General features: G+C 46.8%; 1 protein-coding gene across 1 annotated transcript in view; it reads left to right on the top strand.

Moving 5' to 3' along the window:
- Nucleotides 1-4,375: 4,375 nt before the first annotated feature.
- The window catches only part of LOC119436086 (protein FAN), a 136,980-nt gene continuing 120,918 nt past the window's right edge, over nucleotides 4,376-20,437 (top strand). The window contains exons 1-6 of the mRNA XM_037702829.2: nucleotides 4,376-4,631; nucleotides 14,123-14,221; nucleotides 14,295-14,373; nucleotides 16,209-16,264; nucleotides 16,367-16,460; nucleotides 19,457-19,525. Coding sequence (XP_037558757.1) covers nucleotides 4,600-4,631; nucleotides 14,123-14,221; nucleotides 14,295-14,373; nucleotides 16,209-16,264; nucleotides 16,367-16,460; nucleotides 19,457-19,525 — 429 coding nt within the window. The 5' untranslated portion in view covers nucleotides 4,376-4,599. The remainder of the gene's footprint in view (nucleotides 4,632-14,122; nucleotides 14,222-14,294; nucleotides 14,374-16,208; nucleotides 16,265-16,366; nucleotides 16,461-19,456; nucleotides 19,526-20,437) is intronic.

Below are 20,437 nucleotides of genomic sequence, written 5' to 3'. Positions count from 1 at the left end.
TAGCAAATTAGTAGAGAGCTATTCGGAGAAGGGATAGTAGTTTTATCGGCTGCATAAACTTGGACACATTCGCTTACTAAATGAATTAGCAATCATGATGTCAGCACGCACAAGCAAACGTGAATAGATCACACTCGATGACCGCAGACAACCACTGTCAAAACGCTGGCAGCAAGCGCAGCCGCCGCAGCGAGCGAAGGTTCGTGTGGTCTATCGCTTCAACGGAAACTGAGCGGCGAATGCACAGTGCATACGAAGGTCAGAGCCGTGTGGAGATCGCTTTCAAGATACGGTGCGGGCGACCGCCGCAGCCAGGCAAAGTACAAGCGCGGTTGTTGGCAGAGTAGAAGCTGCCCCCCCCCTCCCTCCCGCGCTGCCTTTCCGCTTTCCTTCTTTCGCGTGCGAGACTGAGTCGCCAGTTCCCCTTGCGCCCGGTTGCAAGATACGCATTTGGTGCCGCAGCACAGCGTCGCCCCCCCTCCCTCCCTCCCATACCCCCACGGCCTTTCGCACGACGGAAGCCGTGTTTGCTCTCCGTGATAACGCGCGCCTTCACTTGCACGTACGGCGGGCGGCGACGATTTTATCGCCCTCGGACTTTATGCGGAACCTCACGGTGACGGCGACGACGACGGCAGAAATCCGCTTGAAGTGTCCATATAATTGCTATCGCAATAAAATAACTCTGGAGGTAAAGGGCTAAATATATGTGAATTCAAAGCAAATAAGTCTAGCTGCAACACAGAACATAAGTTGCCTCGCTTCATCGACAACCTCAGGCACTACAATATATTTTATGGTTTCACACCTACTTACCTAGAAACGTGGACAAACTCCATGCGTCTTTGGTACGCTCATAATGCACAACTAAATGAATGAAAATTAACTGGTAACCTAAAGAAATCAAGGTGAACCTCCACTAATTCACGAGCAGGTAGCTCCACGCTCAGGTGGCTCATGAAACAGTGTGCTGTGCGAAGAATCTTAGTCGAAGGAGGGTTGTGACCGTCATATGCAGTGCATCGGAGAAATGCATGCTTTCCTGCTTTTGCCCATGCTACATTAACCGCGTTTAATCGCGAATTAAAATCATTAATCGAAAAATTGGAGATTAAGAATTGCCTCGCCCAATGCCAGTGTCACACGGGGCACATTCGATGGCGATCGAGCCCTATCGTGATTGAATTGATGTTGATTGGCTTCTTTGCGCAAACCTTGCAATAGCTGCGTAGATTCTTGGGGCGCCTGTCCTGTCCAGTATCATCTTTGTCTTGGTTAATTGCACAAGTTGTACTTCACTCGAAAAAAAAAAACTTTATCGCGTAAAGGTTTTCGTAGCGTTTAGGGGCATTTAACAATTAAGTGAAAATACCAACAACTGCTCGAGAGAGAGAGAGAAGAGACTTTATTTGCACCCGTCAAATAGATGACGGGGTATACATGTTTCAGCCTAAACCCACACTCATCCTCCCTAACCGTCGACCGGGATCCCTTGGGACGCGGCGGCGGTCAGGGCGAGACCGATGACTTGACGTTGAGCATTTTCTGCTTCGTTGAGTAGCAAGGACTCCCAGGATTCTCTGCTTCTATCTGGCTCATCAAAGTTAGGACAGGTCCAAACCATGTGGACTAAGTCCGCTATACCATTACAATGCCTACACCGAGGGCTATACACCGAGGGATGCCATTTCTCAACAGTTGTGGGTTCGGAAATACCCCTGTTTGCAGTTTCCTCCACATAACTTCCTCGCTTTTGGTAAGGTTCTTATCCGCTCTCGGGTAAGTCTTACGCCCCAGCTTATAATGATTAAGCATTTCTTGAAAAGTGTTCAGTTCGTCAGCGGTCTGTAGGGGTTCCTCGCTTGGGGGTGTTGTCGAGACAGCGCTGGAATCCCGGAAAGTGAGACCTCGGGCCAGCGCGTGCGCCTTCTCGTTCCCTCGCAAACCCTGATGAGCCGGTGTCCAGATTAGCGAAACCTGCTCCGCCGGGGGCTGTCCGACGGCTAATATGTGTACAGCTGCGGCGGAGATCCTGCCCGCATCAAAGTTTCTGATTGCAGATTTTGAATCACTAACAATAACTCTCACATTCATTTGAGTCAAAGCCAGCGCAATGGCGACTTCTTCCGCCTCCGTTGCTCCTAAATGTCTGATGCTGCAGCACGAGGCAGGGCCTCCGTTTTCGCGTGTAATTACGGCTGCGTATACTTTGCCTTGCTTGTATTCGGCCGCGTCCGTGTATATCACATCCTGCCTGCCTTCCAGCCTTTTCTGCAGCGCCTCAGATCTGTCCCTTCGCGTGCCCTCGTGATGCACCGGGTGCATATTCTTGGGCAACGGGAGTATTCTCAGCTTGTCCCTGACTCGCGGTGGGACTTTGCCTGTCTGCTTGGAACATGCCTGGGGCTCGAACCCCAGCCGCTCCAGGATCCTTCTACCAGTCTGAGTGCGCAGCAGTCTCTGATATTGCGATACTGTCGCCGCTTCAATGAGCTCGTCTAAGGTGTTGGACACCCCTAAACTTAAGATTTTGTTCGTTGATGTGTTCGGGGGAAGACCGAGAGCCGTCTTGATCCCCTTCCTAATAATGATCTCGGCCTTGTCTTTCTCTGCTTTGGTGAATTTCAGGTAGGGGGCTACATATACGACCCTGCTAATTACGAAAGATTGTACTAACCTTAGGAGGTTCGCTTCCTTCATACCCGCGTGTTTGTTTGCTATTCGCTTGAGTAATCGGCACGTCTGGCTGGTACTCGCTTCCAGTCGTTGGATCGTCTTGGCGTTTTTGACGTTCGCTTGAATCCGCAAACCGAAGACCCTGATACTGTCGACTGTGCGAATAATGTTACCGTTTACCCTCAGCTCGATGCCGTGCCCCGGGTCCTGTCCCCTTCGCCGTCGCCGCGTCTGTGATGTTAGGAAAAGGATCTCCGACTTCTCCGCCGAGCACCTGAGGCCAATCGGCTCCAGATATTCCTCGATAGATTTGATTGCCCTCTGCAGCGTCTCTTCGATGTGCCCGTCACTGCCTCTGCTCATCCATAGCGTCAGATCGTCCGCGTAGAGCGTATGGTTCAGTCCTTCTATGCCTGCCAGCTTCCCGGGGAGACCCATCATCGCGACGTTAAACAAGGTGGGCGACAGAACTGATCCCTGCGGCGTACCCTTGCTTCCCAGTTTAATACCTTCCAATGACTGCCCTCCCAAGCTGATCGTTGGCGTTCTATTCGTAAGAAAATCCTTTACGTAATTGTAAGTCTTCGTGCCCACATTGAGAGCTCCGAGACTCTCCAATATGGCCGAATGCTTCACATTATCGAATGCTTTAGAAACATCTAATCCTACGACTACCCTGGTGTCTACTGTTTTGTTGTCTATCACCTGTTCTTTGAGCTGGAGCATGACGTCGCATGCCGATAGATGAGACCTAAAACCAATCATGGTGTCGGGTACAGTCCCTGATCTTCCAGAAACCTATTCAGCCTACTCTGAATAACATGTTCCATTAATTTGCCCACGCACTAAGTAAGTGAAATGGGCCTTAGATGTTCAAAACTAGGTTTCTTTCCAGGCTTTGGAATGAAGAAGAGGTTGGCATCCTTCCACGCCGGCGGAAGCTGCCCGCTGTCCCAACAGTCCTGTATGTACGCTGTCAGATTTCTGACCGACACATCGTCCAGGTTTCTGAGCATCTTATTATTTATCCTATCCGGCCCTGCAGCCGTCTTCGTCCTCAGACGGTTTATCTCGGCCCTGGCCTCACCTAGCTACCGTGATCGGGCTGTCAAGATCGGGGTTCTCTAAACCCGAATACTCGGGCAGGGACCCAGACCCCACACAGCTGAGATATCTATCCCTGACCTCGGTGATGAGCTCATCGGTCGTTCCTTCATATTTGTAAACGAGCTTCTGTAGCTGCTGCCTAGCCTCTAGCTTGGATTTGCCTGCTCGAGAACTGAACCACGGTAAACTGAACCAACGACCAACTATGGGCAATCCAGCGGGCCCGGGCAGCAGCGGAAAAGCTATGCCTCCCCGCACATAATGCCCTGGTGGCCTGAGCTCCGGCCGGCAATCTCGCCAGGTGCTTTTATCATTAAAGTTATTTCCGTCCGTCCGACCAACGTGACTCTAACTGAATTCAAATAGTGGCGCCGTTGGCGCGCCTGCAGAAGCCACCTAGTGCGAATGAGAAGAATCACAATATTCGTACACTTTTAAAAGTTTCTCGGATTATTATTCATTTGTAAGAATTTCGTTGTTGTCACATATTCATAACTACTGAATATTAACATCGCTCACCATCAGTGGCTCGGGTCACACTACTTTCTTTAGATGAAATGCGGATCTTGCCGCGGTTTTAGCGGTCTCGGCAGTTTCAGGCGGTGGAAGCCGGTGGGTGCAACAGGAGTTTCGAGCAAGGCGAAGTTGTAGCGGCGCGGTAGTGCAGCTGAAAGGTTCTAGGCCGGTTGGGCGCTCATGTATTGCTATGCGCGTTTTGAAGTTGTTTCTCTTGTATGGTTGTTGAGATGGCGTATGGTGTCTTTTGAAAACACGTGTGACATGCAGCAAGCCTGACAGTGTTTATAGTTTGTTGTGATGGCTTTCATCGAACCTCCGAACTCGGAGAGGTAGGTGTTTCGTTTAGTAGTATATATTCTGCTGCGCGCTTGAAGTAATCCCCTATTCACTCTCATATTGGCTGCGTGTAAACTTGCAAGAGGGCTGGCTTGCGAGTTGAATGATTCAATATATTGCCCATCGTCCTGTTTTAATTATCAATCTAGACCGATTTTCAAGCTTCATTATTGTCCGGTGTCATGGTATGTTCCATGCCCAATTTAAGTTAAGTAGTGCTTTGGAAATTTCGTGATTCCTGTTTTTATTTTGTTAAATCTGCAAAGAGAGGCGTTAACGGTGTTTCAAAATGGATAGGCGTGTCACTGGATCCTGTTGACAATAAGATAACACCATTATTTCTGGAGGTTGCGAAACCGTGTGAAACCGATTTGTTTCATTACACATTCACGTGTATGCAGTTCTGTTCCTGTTATAGGCTATTCCAGATTTATCCTAAGATGTTGAAATATGTTTTGACCCGGCAGTGCACTGCGCAAGCGTGCACATTCCTTGCACATAGCGTCATTGAAGATTCCCTGGAGCGAACGTTCGAATGGCCAATCGAATGCGCACTTTATTGCAATAACATGCTGTAGCAGAGTGTATAAAGCCCGTTTCGTGGTAGAATTTTATTAATTCTTTCTAAGCAGTAAGGGTTAGATTATTTGCTAAATTTGACTATAAAAGCATTAACGTGTTTGACATGCCAGCTGAGGAGGGAAAAACAGGGGCTACGACAGGTCAGAGAGAATCCTGATGATAAAAAGTGCACACTAACAACGGACAGCTTCTTGATGGCATGGCATGAACATACCTTGGGTAAAATGCAGATATAACTAGAAAACTAGTCAGAAGCGATTGCTACCTGCCAAGACAGTAATTGTCCCCTTGCAGTAGTTACCCATTTTTTTTTTTTGTAGTGGGAGCTTCCATGATTGTCTAAGCATTTGCATTGCAGGTGTATTTTATTTATTTTATTTATTTTTCCCATTTTACTTTCTGTAGTGCAGCCACAAAAACAAAGCACATAGAAACACAGGCTATTGCTTAGGCAGATTGTACAGGTTCTTGTTCATATGCCTACCTATTTTGTAACATCAGCTTGATAACAGGAGTTTGTATATGGCTCCAACATTCTGTGTAGTTCCTTGCTTTGTTCTTATCACATACCTTTCTGGGGTGGCGTAGTGGCTTTGGCATTGCGCTGCTAAGCCAGAGGGCGTGGGACCAAATCATGGCCACAGCGGCTGCATTTCGATGGGGGCAAAATGCAAAAATATCCATTTACTGTGCATTGGGTGCACATTAAAGAACCCCAGGTGGTCAAAAGTAATCCAGACCCCCCCACTACGGTGTGCCTCATAATCATATTGCGGTTTTGGCATGTAAAACCCCAGAATTTAATTTCCTTTTTCTTTTCACTTATGACTGTATGTATATACACACACACACACACACACACACACACCACATTATGAGATGTTTATTTGTTCTTTTCCCATAAGTAGGCAGTGCTATGAAAACTTGCAAGTGTACTGAAGAAGAACGAGCAGTATGCACTGCTTCAAGAAAGACGACGACGACGAGTTGGTCGAAGCCGTGTGCCTGTGTTGCCTGCGCTGTGTAACCTCTCGTTGCAGTGCTCTACGCTCTAATTAATTACACTAGAGTGCCTCTCTACATTTGGTGGAAGTGCTGGGCACTTTACCGACCTGGAACTCCGCAGCCGGACGCTCCCTCCCGTCTCTGCCATGCCTGAGGACGCCGAACAGCCCGATCCTCCCCAGGCTTCGCCTGTTGTCTGCTCCGGTGCCCTACGCCACTGCGATCCTCCTGTCTTCAGTGGCGCCGACGATCATGACGTCGAGGATTGGCTCTCCTCATACGCCCGCGTAAGTGCGCACAACAAATGGGACGACAAGGATAAGCTGACTAACGTCAACTTCTATCTTTCTGGAGTCGCTCATCTCTGGTTCCGGAATCATGAATCCGACCTTACCACCTGGACTGCTTTTACTAATTATTTCAAAGAGGTCTTCGGTCGCCCTGCTGTGCGAAAGCTTCGTGCGGAACAACGCTTGCGTGGTCGCGCTCAGCAAAAGGGTGAAAACTTCACCAGCTACATTGAAGATGTCGTTGACCTTTGTCGGCGCATCAACCCCACTATGCCAGAAAGTGACAAGATAAAGAATGTCCTGAAAGGCATCGACGATGATGCCTTCCAGATGCTCTTGGCGAAAAATCCTCGAACGGTTGACGAGGTGATCACCCTGTGCCAGAGCTACGACGAGCTCCGCAAACAACGCCTCACTACGCGCCGAGCTGCCGCGCCGGACGACACGATTTCGGCCCTCACCGACAGTTTCAATGCTGCTCCCGCCCACTCCGCGTTCCTCGACCAAGTCAAACAATTTGTTCGAGAGGAAGTGGCGCGTCAACTGTCCCTTTTGCCTGCTACCCCGGTCGTCTGAGTCCTCCTTGTCTCCGGAACTACGTCGGGTCATACACGACCAAGTGAGCGACGCACTACCTCTCGCTCATCAGCCCCCTCCAGCGCCGGTTCCACTCACGTACGCTGCCGTCGTTGCCAGTCCAAGACCTCCGCCTGCAGTTTCACACTACACGCCCGCAAGCGGCTTCTACGCGTCGCCTTCTGCAGCTGCAAACTACGTGCCCAGAAGCGACTTCTGCGCGCCTCCGCAGCCCCTACGTCCGGCTCAACATTGTGCACCCCAGCCTGGGCCCCCTGTTCACAATCCGTGGCGTACCCAGGACAATCGGCCGATCTGCTACGCGTGTGGCTTTGCTGGCCACGTGGCACGATTTTGCCGCCGGCGGGGTTGGTACCCTCCCGATACTGCGAGACCCCAAGGGAATACACCTGACTCTCAGCCCCGCTATGTTCCACCTGTTCCGCACTTCGCTTCCTCGTCTCCTGCTCCTCGAAGTTTCACCACTCGTCGGTCTCCCTCTCCCCGTCGACGTTCCCTGTCCCCCCTTGTCCGCCGCCCCCCCGCTGTGGAGGAAAACTAAAAGGCGCAGTTCCGGAGGCAAGAACTGCGATCTCATCGAACTGCTCAAGCCCTCGCTTATCCCCTGCGAACGTCATTGAAGTTTATGCGGAAGGTATCGCTGTTCACGCGCTTGTCGACACCGGTGCCGCGGTGTCAGTGATTGCCGACCAGCTTCGCCGTACGCTCCGAAAGGTCGCGACGCCGTTTTCCGCTATTTCGCTACGTACAGCAAGCGCTGAGCCAATTGAGCCTGTAGGAACTTGCACCGTCCGTGTCGCCATACAAGACAGTTTATATCACATTGAGTTTGTTGTTCTTCCCCGCTGCTCTCATGCCATCATTCTAGGATGGGACTTCCTCTCTTCTAATCGCGCAGTTATTGATTGTGCCCGTGCAGAACTTGCGCTTACTCCATTTTGCGGAAGTCTTTCTGAAGATTTGCCTCTTTCTTCTGCTAGAGTGTTCGTCGCCGCCGACACCGATATCCCTGCTTTCTCTTCCGCCCTTGTGCCCGTTTCCTGTGCTGCTTTCTACGATTCTACAGTTCTCTTCACGCCATCGAAACTTGCTGCACGCCGTCATCCCTTCTTGCTTCCCTTCGCCATCCTTCCCATTCGCCAGAGCTCCAGCGCACTTTACGTTACGAATCCGTTTTCGTGTCCATCAAGCCTACGACATGGCGAGTGCCTCGGGTCTGCTGACGAATTCGAGCCGAACTTTCTCTACGATGTGCCTGATGACTCGACTCCTCTTCAGGTTGACGCCATGGCTCTTCCTGTCTCTACGTCTGAGCCAGCGTGTGACAGAACGTTTGCTCGGTGTATTGATACGCAGCTCACTCCGAGTCAGCGCGCGCAGATCGTCGACCTCCTTACCCGATTTCGCACTTCTTTGACCACCAACAACAATGTTTAGGGCGTACAGCTACAGTCGTTCATCACATCGACACCGGTAGCCATGTCCCACTACGACAGCGTCCATACCGTGTGTCCGCGACGGAGCGCCGTGTCATCGACGAGCACGTAGGCGACATGCTTCAACGCGGCGTGATACAGCCTTCCCACAGTCCTTGGGCCTCTCCAGTAGTGCTGGTGAAAAAGAAAGATGGGACAATTCGTTTTTGTGTGGACTATCGACGCCTGAACAAGATAACCCGGAAAGATGTCTATCCTCTCCCCCGTATCGACGACGCACTAGACTGCCTCCAAGGCGCTGAATTCTTTTCGTCCTTAGACTTACGATCTGGTTACTGGCAAGTCCCGGTGGCTGAGTCAGATCGCCCGAAAACGGCATTCGTTACGCCTGACGGCTTATATGAATTTACCGTGATGCCCTTTGGCCTGTGCAATGCGCCTGCCACATTTGAAAGAATGATGGATAACATCCTCCGCGGCCTCAAATGGCAGACATGCCTTTGTTACCTCGATGACATTGTCATCTTTTCCCCGGACTTTTCTTCTCACCTGCTCCGACTCGAACGCGTTCTCACTTGCCTCGCCGATGCTGGACTCCAGCTCAACATCAAGAAGTGCCGCTTCGCCGCCCGACAGCTAGTCATCCTTGGCCACGTTGTTTCGAAAGATGGTGTGCTTCCAGATCCTACCAAACTCCAAGCAGTCGCCGAATTCGCACGACCAAAGACCACCAAAGAACTCCGCAGCTTCATCGGATTGTGCTCATACTTTCGCCGTTTCATCCGCAACTTCGCCACCATAATAGCGCCTTTGACGCAGCTTCTCGCGGGTAACCACGACCTCTCGGCCTGGTCGCCACTTTGCGATGCCGCATTCACGACGCTGCGTCGTCTTCTAACCTCACCCCCGATTCTCCGTCATTTCGACCCCAGCGCACCGACAGAAATTCACACGGATGCTAGTGGTGTCGGCATTGGCGCTGTTCTTGCGCAACGAAAGACTGGCTTCGATGAATACGTCGTTGCTTACGCCAGCCGCGCTCTGACGAAAGCGGAAGCCAACTATTCCGTTACAGAAAAAGAATGCTTGGCTATCATTTGGGCCATAACTAAATTCCGCCCTTACCTCTACGGCCGCCCATTCGACGTAATAACTGACCATCATGCCCTCTGCTGGCTGTCGTCCTTAAAAGACCCTTCAGGTCGACTCGCTCGATGGGCGCTCCGCCTCCAAGAGTACGACATTCGAGTGCTGTACCGCTCTGGCCGTAAACATACGGACGCGGATGCCCTGTCCCGCTCCCCTATGCCAGGCCAGCCCAATTATTCGAAGGTACCGATATGCGAGTCCTCCCTCACCGCCACGGACATGCTTTCGGAGCAGCAGAAGGATCGATGGATTGTCTCTATGCTGGCTTTTCTGTCCAACCCATCAGCGCCTTCTTCTGACCGTACACTGCGTCGCCAAGCACACCACTTCGCTGTTCGTGACGGACTCCTTTACCGCCGTAACTACCTCTCGGACGGCCGCAAATGGTTACTCGTGGTCCCACGGCATCTACGTTCGGACATATGTGCAGCGTTTCACGATGACCCGCAATGCGCGCATGCAGGAGTACTAAAAACGTACGCGCGCCTGCGACTCCGTTATTACTGGCGCGGAATGTACCGATTCGTCCGCCGATATGTGCGCTCCTGCCTCGCTTGCCAACGCCGCAAGAATACCCCTTGTTCCTCAGCTGCCCCATTGCAACCCTTGCCTTGCCCAGGACGCGCCTTTGACCGCGTCGGAGTTGATCTTTACGGGCCCCTGCCGAGTACTTCAGACGGCAACCGCTGGGTGATTGTGGCAATAGACCATCTCACGCGTTACGCGGAAACTTCGCCTCTGCCCAGCGCATCTGCGCGTGATGTTGCATGGTTCCTTCTGCGTAACATCATACTTCGCCATGGAGCCCCCAGAGAATTGCTCAGCGACAGAGGCCGTGTGTTTCTCTCTGAGGTTATAGAAGCCCTACTCAAGGAATGCCACGTAATTCACCGCACCACTACTGCATACCACCCGCAGACTAATGGGATGACTGAGCGCTTTAACCGCACTCTTGGCGACATGTTATCCATGTACGTCGCATCTGACCAGACCAATTGGGACCGCGTTCTACCCTTCGTGACCTATGCTTACAACACCGCCACACAGACCACTACGGGATTTTCCCCGTTCTTTCTTCTTTACGGACGCGAGCCTTCCTGCACAATGGATACCATCCTCCCGTATCGCCCTGACACAACGGAGTCTACTGCCCTGTCCGAAGCTGCTGCACACGCGGAAGAGTGCCGACAGCTCGCCCGCACATTTACTACGGAAGACCAGCAGCGACAGAAGCACCGTTGGGATACTTCCGCCTCTCCTGCACCCTATGCTCCTGACTCACTAGTCTGGCTTTGGGTTCCCGCCACCAGCCCTGGACTTTCAGCGAAACTCGTTTCCAAGTACCAGGGTCCCTACCGTGTGGTCAGTCAAACGTCTCCTGTGAACTACATGATAGAACCCCTTGAGCCACCTTCGGATAAGCGCCGCCGAGGGCGCGAAATCGTGCACGTTCAGCGGCTAAAGCCTTATTTCGACCCCCCTGTGCTCTCCTGCCCGTAGGTCGCCGGGACGGCTCCTTTTCTCCGGGGAGATAATTGTACTGAAGAAGAACGAGCAGTATGCACTGCTTCAAGAAAGACGACGACGACGAGTTGGTCGAAGCCGTGTGCCTGTGTTGCCTGCGCTGTGTAACCTCTCGTTGCAGTGCTCTACGCTCTAATTAATTACACTAGAGTGCCTCTCTACACAAGTAACATTCGCCAGGTCCTTCGAAAAGTCTAGTACATCTGTGGTAGCTGTTGGTCATCCCTCCTGTAGTTGAAATTGAACTTTGCTGTACTAAACTAGCCATTGCCCATTTCTGAGAAGTTGTTCATCACTGATTTCCAATTTCATAGTCTTCACCATCACCCACTCGCACAACAACCCTGCGGACAGTGCAGTGTCAAAGCTGTGATGTATCGGGAAATCACTAACTATACTTATCATGCTGTGCTATTCGAAAACACCTGTGTACTTAGATTTAGGTGCATGTGAAAGAACCCCAGGTGGTCGATATTATTCCGGAGTCCCCACTATGACGTGCGTCATAATCAAATCGTGGTTTTGGCATGTAAAACTTCGTAATTTAACTTTTTTAATACCTCCCTGAACACCTTAGCTCTCTGGTGCTCTGATTGGCAGATGTCAAATAATACAAAAATATCTGTAACCATGACAGTAACAAGAAAAATTGAACCGTGTAACTTCATGTACAACTATAACGACGTACCACTAGGTAAAGTTGTAGACCGTAAATATTTAGGGGTTACATTAACTGCTGATCTCGGAGAGACAACCATATTTCTAATGTCACTGAAGGTGCGTTATGCAAATTATTTTTCCTGAAAAGAAGCCTTGCTCTTTCAACCATGCCTGCACGCTGCCAGCCTACACAACATTCATACCGCCAGTTCTCAAATACACTAACACAGTCTGGTTTTCACATTCGAAGACTAACATAACAAAATTAGAAGCAATACAAAGAAAGGCAATCAGGTTTATATGCAACAAATTTAGGTGCACAGATTCACCCACTAACCTTCCGGTTCAATTGGCGCTAAAAACGATGCCCACGAGAGCAAAACATGCACGCTTGAAATTCTTGTTTCAACTACTGAAAAATAACTTTAATATAGTTGCTTCAAAATGCATCTATTTTTCTTAAACTCGACCATTGCGTCATAAACACAAGTACACATTAACGGAGTACCCCTGTAATAATAATGCGTATAAGTACTATTTCTTCCCACCCGTCGTAGCAGAATGAAAGACTACACCCTGCCATCACAAAAATTGCATCACTATCAGCATTCACTGCACGCATAGAAGATATAGATTAAGCTGTCGCAACGTCGCTACGTGTGCTAGCACTTCCTTTTTGTGTGTACGTCGTCTGCCGCTATATGAAACTACGCCACTTTTTACCTAAATACTCGTATTGCTTCCCGCTTTGCGTTCACCTTCTTTTACGCGATAATTTACTTGTGGTAACTAATGCATTTATTATTTCTGTCAAGCCTTGGTATATGTTTAGGTTTGACTTTGTGGTTTTCTTGTTATTCCTGCCTAGCTTCATTCGTCAACTGTTTTTGTTCCTTTCACATTGTGTAACTAATTATGCTTGCTTTTCTTTCTTTATTGTTTCAATTATTTACTTTGCAAACCTGTATTGCCCATCTGCCATGCTCCCGAATGAGAGCAGCAGTATTGAATATAAATATATAAATAAACTGTATATTTAGTTACTTTAGGCACATGCTGCAATTCTAAAATTGAATACAGCCAGTACACGAACCATATAGTTTTGCTAGGAACCCTAAAACGACAACTACTTCAGAGATTCGCAAGATGTGCTGAAATGCATAGACATTCTGTGTATTATTTTCACAAATAAAGCTTTAAGCAGCGCTAAACAAAACTATATGCAAGACCAATGTATTTTGTGGCATATATTGAAAACGGTTACTGTGAAACTTCTGCTAGTCTCAGGAATTTTACTAAATGAACATGCCTCAATCACTTACTGCCTTCATGTAATCGTCATCATCAGCCTATATTTATGTCCACTGCAGGACGAAGGCCTCTCCCTGCGATCTCCAATTACGCCTGCCTTGCGCTAGCTGATTCCAATAGCTGCCTTCATATACCCAGTTGCAATGTCCCTGAGGCATATAATTATAAAGCTAATTAACAAATCATTGTTAATTAACTAATTGCAAGCAATATTTGTTGTGAACGTATAGTCCACCTCTTCCAGTGATTCAGCTGAAGTGACATGGTTGTGCTATCTGCGGCAAGCAATTCTTAAAAATTGTGTGCAGCACCAAAGATTGGTCTTTTACCATGTCAAGTTTATTTTTGCCTCGCTTCGATTACTGTGTGGACAGCTGAGTGGGGCTGGCATTCCTACATTGTTCAAACCGGCAGTTGTACGAATACCTGCATCATAAATGCATGTTTTGCCCTGTAAACATGCCTATGTAGCATGGTGTGCAGCAGCTGCTGACTTCATGCTGAACTTCTGAATTGAAAAGTTGTTAGCTTGTGAGAGTGTGTCAAGAAAATCGCACAATAAATTCTCAATTACTGCTATCTGGAAGAAGGGAGACTAGAGTTATGGGGTCCCAATAATGTTCTGAAAAAGAGAGGTCGCCTACATTAATGGTAAACACTGCAGACTACTACATGTTTTGCTTGCCTTTGTCTTGCTTTTGCACATTTTCACGGTTCTTGAAGTTTTTTTCAAATGTATTTATTGTGCACCTGCTGTAAGCTGTGCACTTGTGTGCCGGTACCCATGTCATTGTCTTCTTTCAGTCTCATTTCTCCTGCTTTTTTTCACCTGCAAAATTTATAGAAGAGTGCATGACTACAAGTTGCATCATCGTGTATGTTTATTGATGGCACCCATGAGTGTACTTAATGCTGCCCATCTTCTGGCAGATTTTCTCTCCTACTCTTGGAGCCCGGGGAAATTTACTTCAAGGATTACGGTGTGTACCTTTATCCTGATAATGTGAAAGAGGCAGAAGCACAAAGAAGGTGAGGAATATACTGAGAGGTTCTTTTTGTCTGCTTATCAGCATTTTTGTCTTGCCCAAAATCTTTATTGCAGGAGACAAAAGGGACGGCTCAAAGTGTGCTCAAAGTCCATTCTTTTTGTACCTGAAGACATAAACCATCCAATACTTAAGGTACGGGGGCATTTTTTTCTTTACTGAGCTAGTTTCAGTGGCTTGGTAAATCGCTGCTTATTGCTAGCTTTAACAATGCAAGTATGGGATATTGCTTTTGTATACTTGACAAAAACAGTGCATTTATTGTGTTGATTATTTTGAACTGCATGCCCAGCTGCAGTTGTAGCTGAGTAATTCATTAGTTTTTTTCTTTCTTCGTTGTTGCAAATAACACTATTAAACTACACAAAAGTGCTCTAAATAGGTCTACTCCTTAATTTTGCTCCATGCACTTGTTAAGTAAGTACCATATTGACCTCCATATATGTGGCTGAAAAAGTGCAAATGATTAATATCCATAAGCAATTGCAAGTTTAAGGCATAGCTTATTTAGATTTAGCTTAACAGCAAGTAATTTAGCTAGATTTTTTTTAATCATACGTTAAATTTGCTTTTCACTAAGGCTGTTGTTCTACATCATGTAGCTACTGACAACAAAGTGTGTGCATGTATTGGAGCGACAGCTTTCACAGGACATGACATGTGGGCTGCTGCATTGCTATGTGGTATGCATAGTTTCAGCAGGCCACAGGAGCCATGAGAAACACTGAATTTACCCATTGCCTTGACTTTCGGGCTTTATTTTCACTTTCCTTCACTTTCTGCTTATAACATAATTGCACTCATCATAATTGCTTTCATAATCATCAATACATATATCAAGGTGATACATTTTCAGGTGGTCCAAAATAAAAACTGTGGGAGAGCCTCCCATCAGAATTAGATAAAGTGAATTTTTCAATAAGCACAGGTATGAACTGATGTTACAATATAGTACAAGTGGTTAAAAAGTACATAGGAAAACACAAACTATAAAACTTATTTGCAACACTTACTTGAATGAAGCCTGTCTACTTTGTTAATAGCACAGTGCACTGACGTGCACCAAGGCCATAAGGAAATTAGTGTTACCTGCCGTGGTTGCTTAGTGGCTTTGGCATTGCGCTTCTAAGCACGAGGTTGCAGGATCAAATCCTGGCCACGGTGGCTGCATTTCGATGGGGGCGATATGTAAAAACGTCCTTGTACTGTGCATGGGTGCGCGTTAACAAGAACCCCAGCTGCTCGAAATTAATCTGAAGTCCCCCACTATGGTGTGCCTCATAGTTAGATTGTGGTTTTAGTACGTAAAACCCTAGAATAAAAAAAAAAGTGTTCTGACATGGTACCTCCACCTGTAAACTTTTTCCAGGTATGAGTGGCACAAGTTCTGTTCACACAATGTAAATATTATTATACTGTTGCAGAAGGTTGACGAAGACCAACAAATGTTATGTTTAGTTCAATTCATGAGTTATTACAAGAACTCGGAAGCTAAGAAGGATGATGCTGTTGCCCAGTGGTAATGCTGGAATGAGTAAACTCGCCTTCAATAATGCCATACCAGTCACCATTAGAGGGGCTCTGCCCCTCTAAGCAGGAAGTCTGTAGTTAATAATGCTGTTAGTGTAGGTAAGTGGGACTAGAAAATGTGAAAGTGCAATGGGACTTCAAAAATTGTTGGTCTGCAAAAGGGTAAAGCACTGATTGCGTCCTTCAAAGATATTTATCGGCAAGGTTGTAGGCCTACAGTTCGTGCACTGTGCTGTTGTCTAAATAGAGAGCTAGAAGCAGCATCACCTGAATCGAGCATGGGAGGTAACAGAAAAATAGTTCAACGAAAGAAGCCAGCTCTGTTAGCCTTTCACTATTGTCGAGTTTTCCTTTCTTCAGCATATATGATAACCTTACTTTGTGTTTGTATTTAAGCATGAACATATTTTCAAGCAAAATAAACTTGCTGTTGTTTTCAGTTTCCACTAAATGAATTCAGTATTGTGAAGAAATGGACAGGTCCTCTGCTCTCCAAGTAAGTCATACTTAAGATTTTTCCCAGGGATTTCATTTTTTCATCTGTACCTAATGCTTAGGGTGTGCCACTGACATGCCTTATACATTTTTATGTTAACAGGCTATACAGCAAGAATAGCGTTATGAATCTTCAAAATGACCAAGTGGTGGAAATGCTGGGAGGAAACTTTATTAAACCTTATGTGTTCAAAAGGGTATGGTAAATTTTTTTTTGTATGGTGCCTTGTTATTATGCTTGCAGCGAGCTTTTGGCTGTAACAAAACCTGGTTGGAAGCTGTGGCTAAATGACTGCAAGCAGCACTATTCACTTACTGTTAACATGCTTAGCCACTTGTCTCGCTTTCATGTTTTAGCCGAGACAGATTTTGTTAGTGATTTCTAAGCAGTTAGTTTTCATCTAACTGAGTTATGACTACCCAAGCTGCATGGTTTGCTTCTAATTTAAGCACTCAAAATGTTTTGCCATGAAAAGTGGTTATTCATTTTATGTATACCATAGTAAATTTAAGCACTGTGGGAATAACATAGTTAATTCAGCTGCTTAATTTAGAACAACTATTTTCTGCTGCATTGATGACAATGCATATCTGATTGGTTTATTAGGTGCAGAAGCACATGTTTCATCAGTAGAATATATGCTGTCTAAATTGAATTTGTCAAAAAAACTTACAATGCTACATCTAATCAATGAAACAAGTGTGTATTTCCTCAAGTAGAGAACAAAAAATTGTTCACAATCGACGAGTGGAATTTGGCATAGGCATTTTTACTTCATACTTTGATACTGTACACTTTTTTGTTTGATTGCACGCCTTCCGCATAATACATTTTTATGAAGATATGTCGAAGAAAACAAATTTTTACCACACGGCATTTGAAACAAGAATGGCTGTACAAAATTATTTTCTCATATTGAATAGTTATTAAACAGTGTCACTGTTCTAGAATTTGATAGTAATTAAATAACTAGTTACCTAGTTTCATCTTGCATATTTAGTCCACAGTTGTAATATCACAATATCAAATTTGTGATGCATAAGGTATATGTATGGCTTATGTAAAGTATCACTTCTATCCTGGATTACAACTGTTTTATGCTGTTGTTTCTCTTCATAAATACAAAATATTGTAGAGGTTGTGAAATTCCATATGAATGTAGTAAATTCACTTGCTCAGTTATTACATAATAACGCCACCATAAACATCTGTACTACAGTTAAACCTGCTTATAACGAACCTCCATATAACGAATTCCTGGATATAACAAAGTTTTTCTATTCCCCACCATTACTCCATAGAAGCACATGTATTTGAGACCACTACGTAATGAAGTGGCAACGGGAGACCCCCTCGAAATAACGAATTTTTCCCGCCGACAACCTAGAGATATCGCCCCAAATTTTGTCATTTTTGCGCGAGCAGCAACCGGAAGCACCTTCTCCGCCACGACGGAATGCAAAGCGGCGGCATGGCGCTAGGCGCGCTCGAATGCACGGCTACTGCGAGTCGGGCCTGCATCCCTCGACCCGGCGATCTTGCCGCCGCGGGCGTGACCTTTCTCCCTCTCTTCATTCAAACCTGATCCCGCTGCTTGCTGCAGCAGGCCTAGCCCGCCAAGCCGGCACTCTCTTTTTCGAGTTGATGTTGCCGAAGGAAAAAAAAAAAAGCAAAATCACGCAGTTTTTTACTGCCAAATGTTTTGGGTGAGCTCTGCCATCTGTTACCCTTTTGCTTACTTATAAGCGTTTCTTTTTGGAATTTTTGTGCCCAACCTGCATTTAACGAAATCCTCTTTAAAACGAAGTTTCTCGGGAATTTGTCAATTTCGTTATATCCAGGTTTAACTGTACTTACTGCTCTCATATTTAGAGTGTAGTTGGGAGTGTAGTCATGGCTGACTGCAAAAATGTTAACCACAATAATGTCTGTTAGGATGCATTCTCTCTTACAAGCTTTCTAAAGACACATTACTAGAAAACAGGCCTCACAGATGTTGGCACCAGGATTTGAATTTGCCACATGTTACTCACCAGCCTGACATATATTTAAGCAGTGTAATGCATGCAGTGAACACTAATCTGTTGCAGTTGTGTGGGCAGCAAGGGGTGTAGGACAAGATCTTGCCGCACAAGATTTGGTCACAATGATCAGTATGCTCGAGCAGGCTCTGTTTATGTACTACTAATAGCTATGGAGGTCATCTGGGGCATTAAGCGCTAGTACAATGACATGAATTTTTTAATTTTCTTTGGGGGGAGGGGAAGAGGTAATATTGAAAGAAAATTTTGCGATTGCCGTCGCTTTGTTATTGGTAAAATTTTGCAGCAAGATCGCATTTTTCAGTCTGCATCTTTCTGTAAGATACCTGGCACCTTTACTTGCCTGGTTTGTCTGCAGACCAACTTAAAGCACATTTATGTATGCACCTTGCCATAGAAGTGAGCTGCTGCAGAGATGAGTGGTTTCAGTGCCTCTTGGTAACTAAGTATTAAGAAACCACAGAAAAAATGATGGCAAAGTGTTTTATGAATGATGTGGACCAAGAAAAATCTGATCTTGTATAATTTGAGCAAGAACAAAGATGCGGTAAATGCAAAATCTGCTTTTAAAGCTGTTGGAACCCATCATTGTGGCTTAGTGGCTAGGGCATTGCGCTGCTAAGCACTGAGGTCGCGGGAACCAATCCCAGCCACAGACGCCACATTTCAATGGGGGCAAAAGGCAAAAATGGCTGTGTGCTGTGCATTGGGTGCACTTTAAAGAACCCCAGGTGGTCAGTGTTAATCCGATGTCTCCCACTACGGCGTCCCTCATAATCAGATCATGGTTTTGGCATGTAAAACCCTCAAATTAATTTTTAAAGTTCTGGGAGTAAAAATGGAGTCCACTGTATAACTTGAGTGAATGGATACTTCTTGACTACAAGAAGCATGCATGTCATCATATAACAGGTGTGTCTTAATAATGGCGTGTCCCTTAACTCTTTAATGTGAAGCAAATTTCTCCATTTCACTCTCATAGTCTTTAGCTTTCCTTTCTATATTATAGTTATCTGTACAGTGCTCTTCTTCCCACACTGTTCCCTCCTCCCCTTGCTTTCACTTTCTCTCTTTTTGCCGTTGAATCATTAAAACTGCACACTGTATGTGTCAGGGGTGCACTAGGCATTGAAGATTTGAACTGTTTCAGGAAAAGGTGTCCTTCTTGTTCTCGCTGATATATGGAAGCATCGATGAATGCCTCATGCACATTTCCCAGGTAAGGCTTCAGATGTTACACATTTGCTTATGAAACCTCTGGGACCCTATTTGTTGCAAGTTTCACATGGGCAAGTGGTCTAACATTCAGGTAAAATCTTGTAGAGAAGAAAACAAGATGGACATCAAATAAATAAAAATTGTAGAAAGAATATGCAAGAAAGAGCTTGAGTGAGCTGTAACATTTCAGAGCAAGGAAACAGCTTGAACATGAAGGAAATTAGTGAAAACTGTGGGGATGCGCGACTCTCACGCGTCCCCTGATGTTGTTTTCCCCGCATGTCTCCTGTAGTCCGGCTTCTCTGCGTGGCTAAGCCCGGCGGTGGTTGCGGCGCGTTGCGAGAGATGGCGCTAGTGTCGCGATGCTAACGGTGGGGTCACTTGGGAGAAAAAGGTCGGAGGCGCTCTCTCTTTGGCTGGGGATCGGCGACCAACACGCACGAACGCTTCGCGCGTGCGCCGGCCCGCTTCGCGCGACCGTCGCGCGAGGCTTAGAGCAGGACACCGGTATGGACGAACACGGATCGTTCGAGCGCGCCATCGTTAGCGTGACTGTACACGTGAACGACTAGGCGATGGTGTCATAGCATGGGGCGAACATATTCGCTCGCTATCGGGTCGCGGTGAGTCGGACTTCCTTGATTTGTCGCGCGCCCGTGTGAATGTTCTATTGGTAGCAATTCGGCTGGTATGTATTAGTGTATGAAAGGTGCAATAAATGCCCTTTTGATTGTCTGCACTACTGCGTTGTTGTTCCTTTGTCCCAAGAGCACATGTGAGACCCCACATCTGGCTGCCCAACGTGGACCTCTTGGGGCATCGGACGATAATTTTAACAGCTTTGCTCGGTTCGAGATGTTTCAACCGAAGCGTAGTCCTAGCGTGGATTTTGATCGCTAGTGTCGGCGGTGTG

Source organism: Dermacentor silvarum, chromosome 1 (genome assembly GCF_013339745.2).
Source record: "Dermacentor silvarum isolate Dsil-2018 chromosome 1, BIME_Dsil_1.4, whole genome shotgun sequence".
NCBI classification, from domain to species: Eukaryota; Metazoa; Arthropoda; class Arachnida; order Ixodida; family Ixodidae; genus Dermacentor; species Dermacentor silvarum.
The sequence above is the reverse complement of the archived record's forward strand: the minus strand, read 5'-3'. Positions and strand labels throughout refer to the sequence as shown.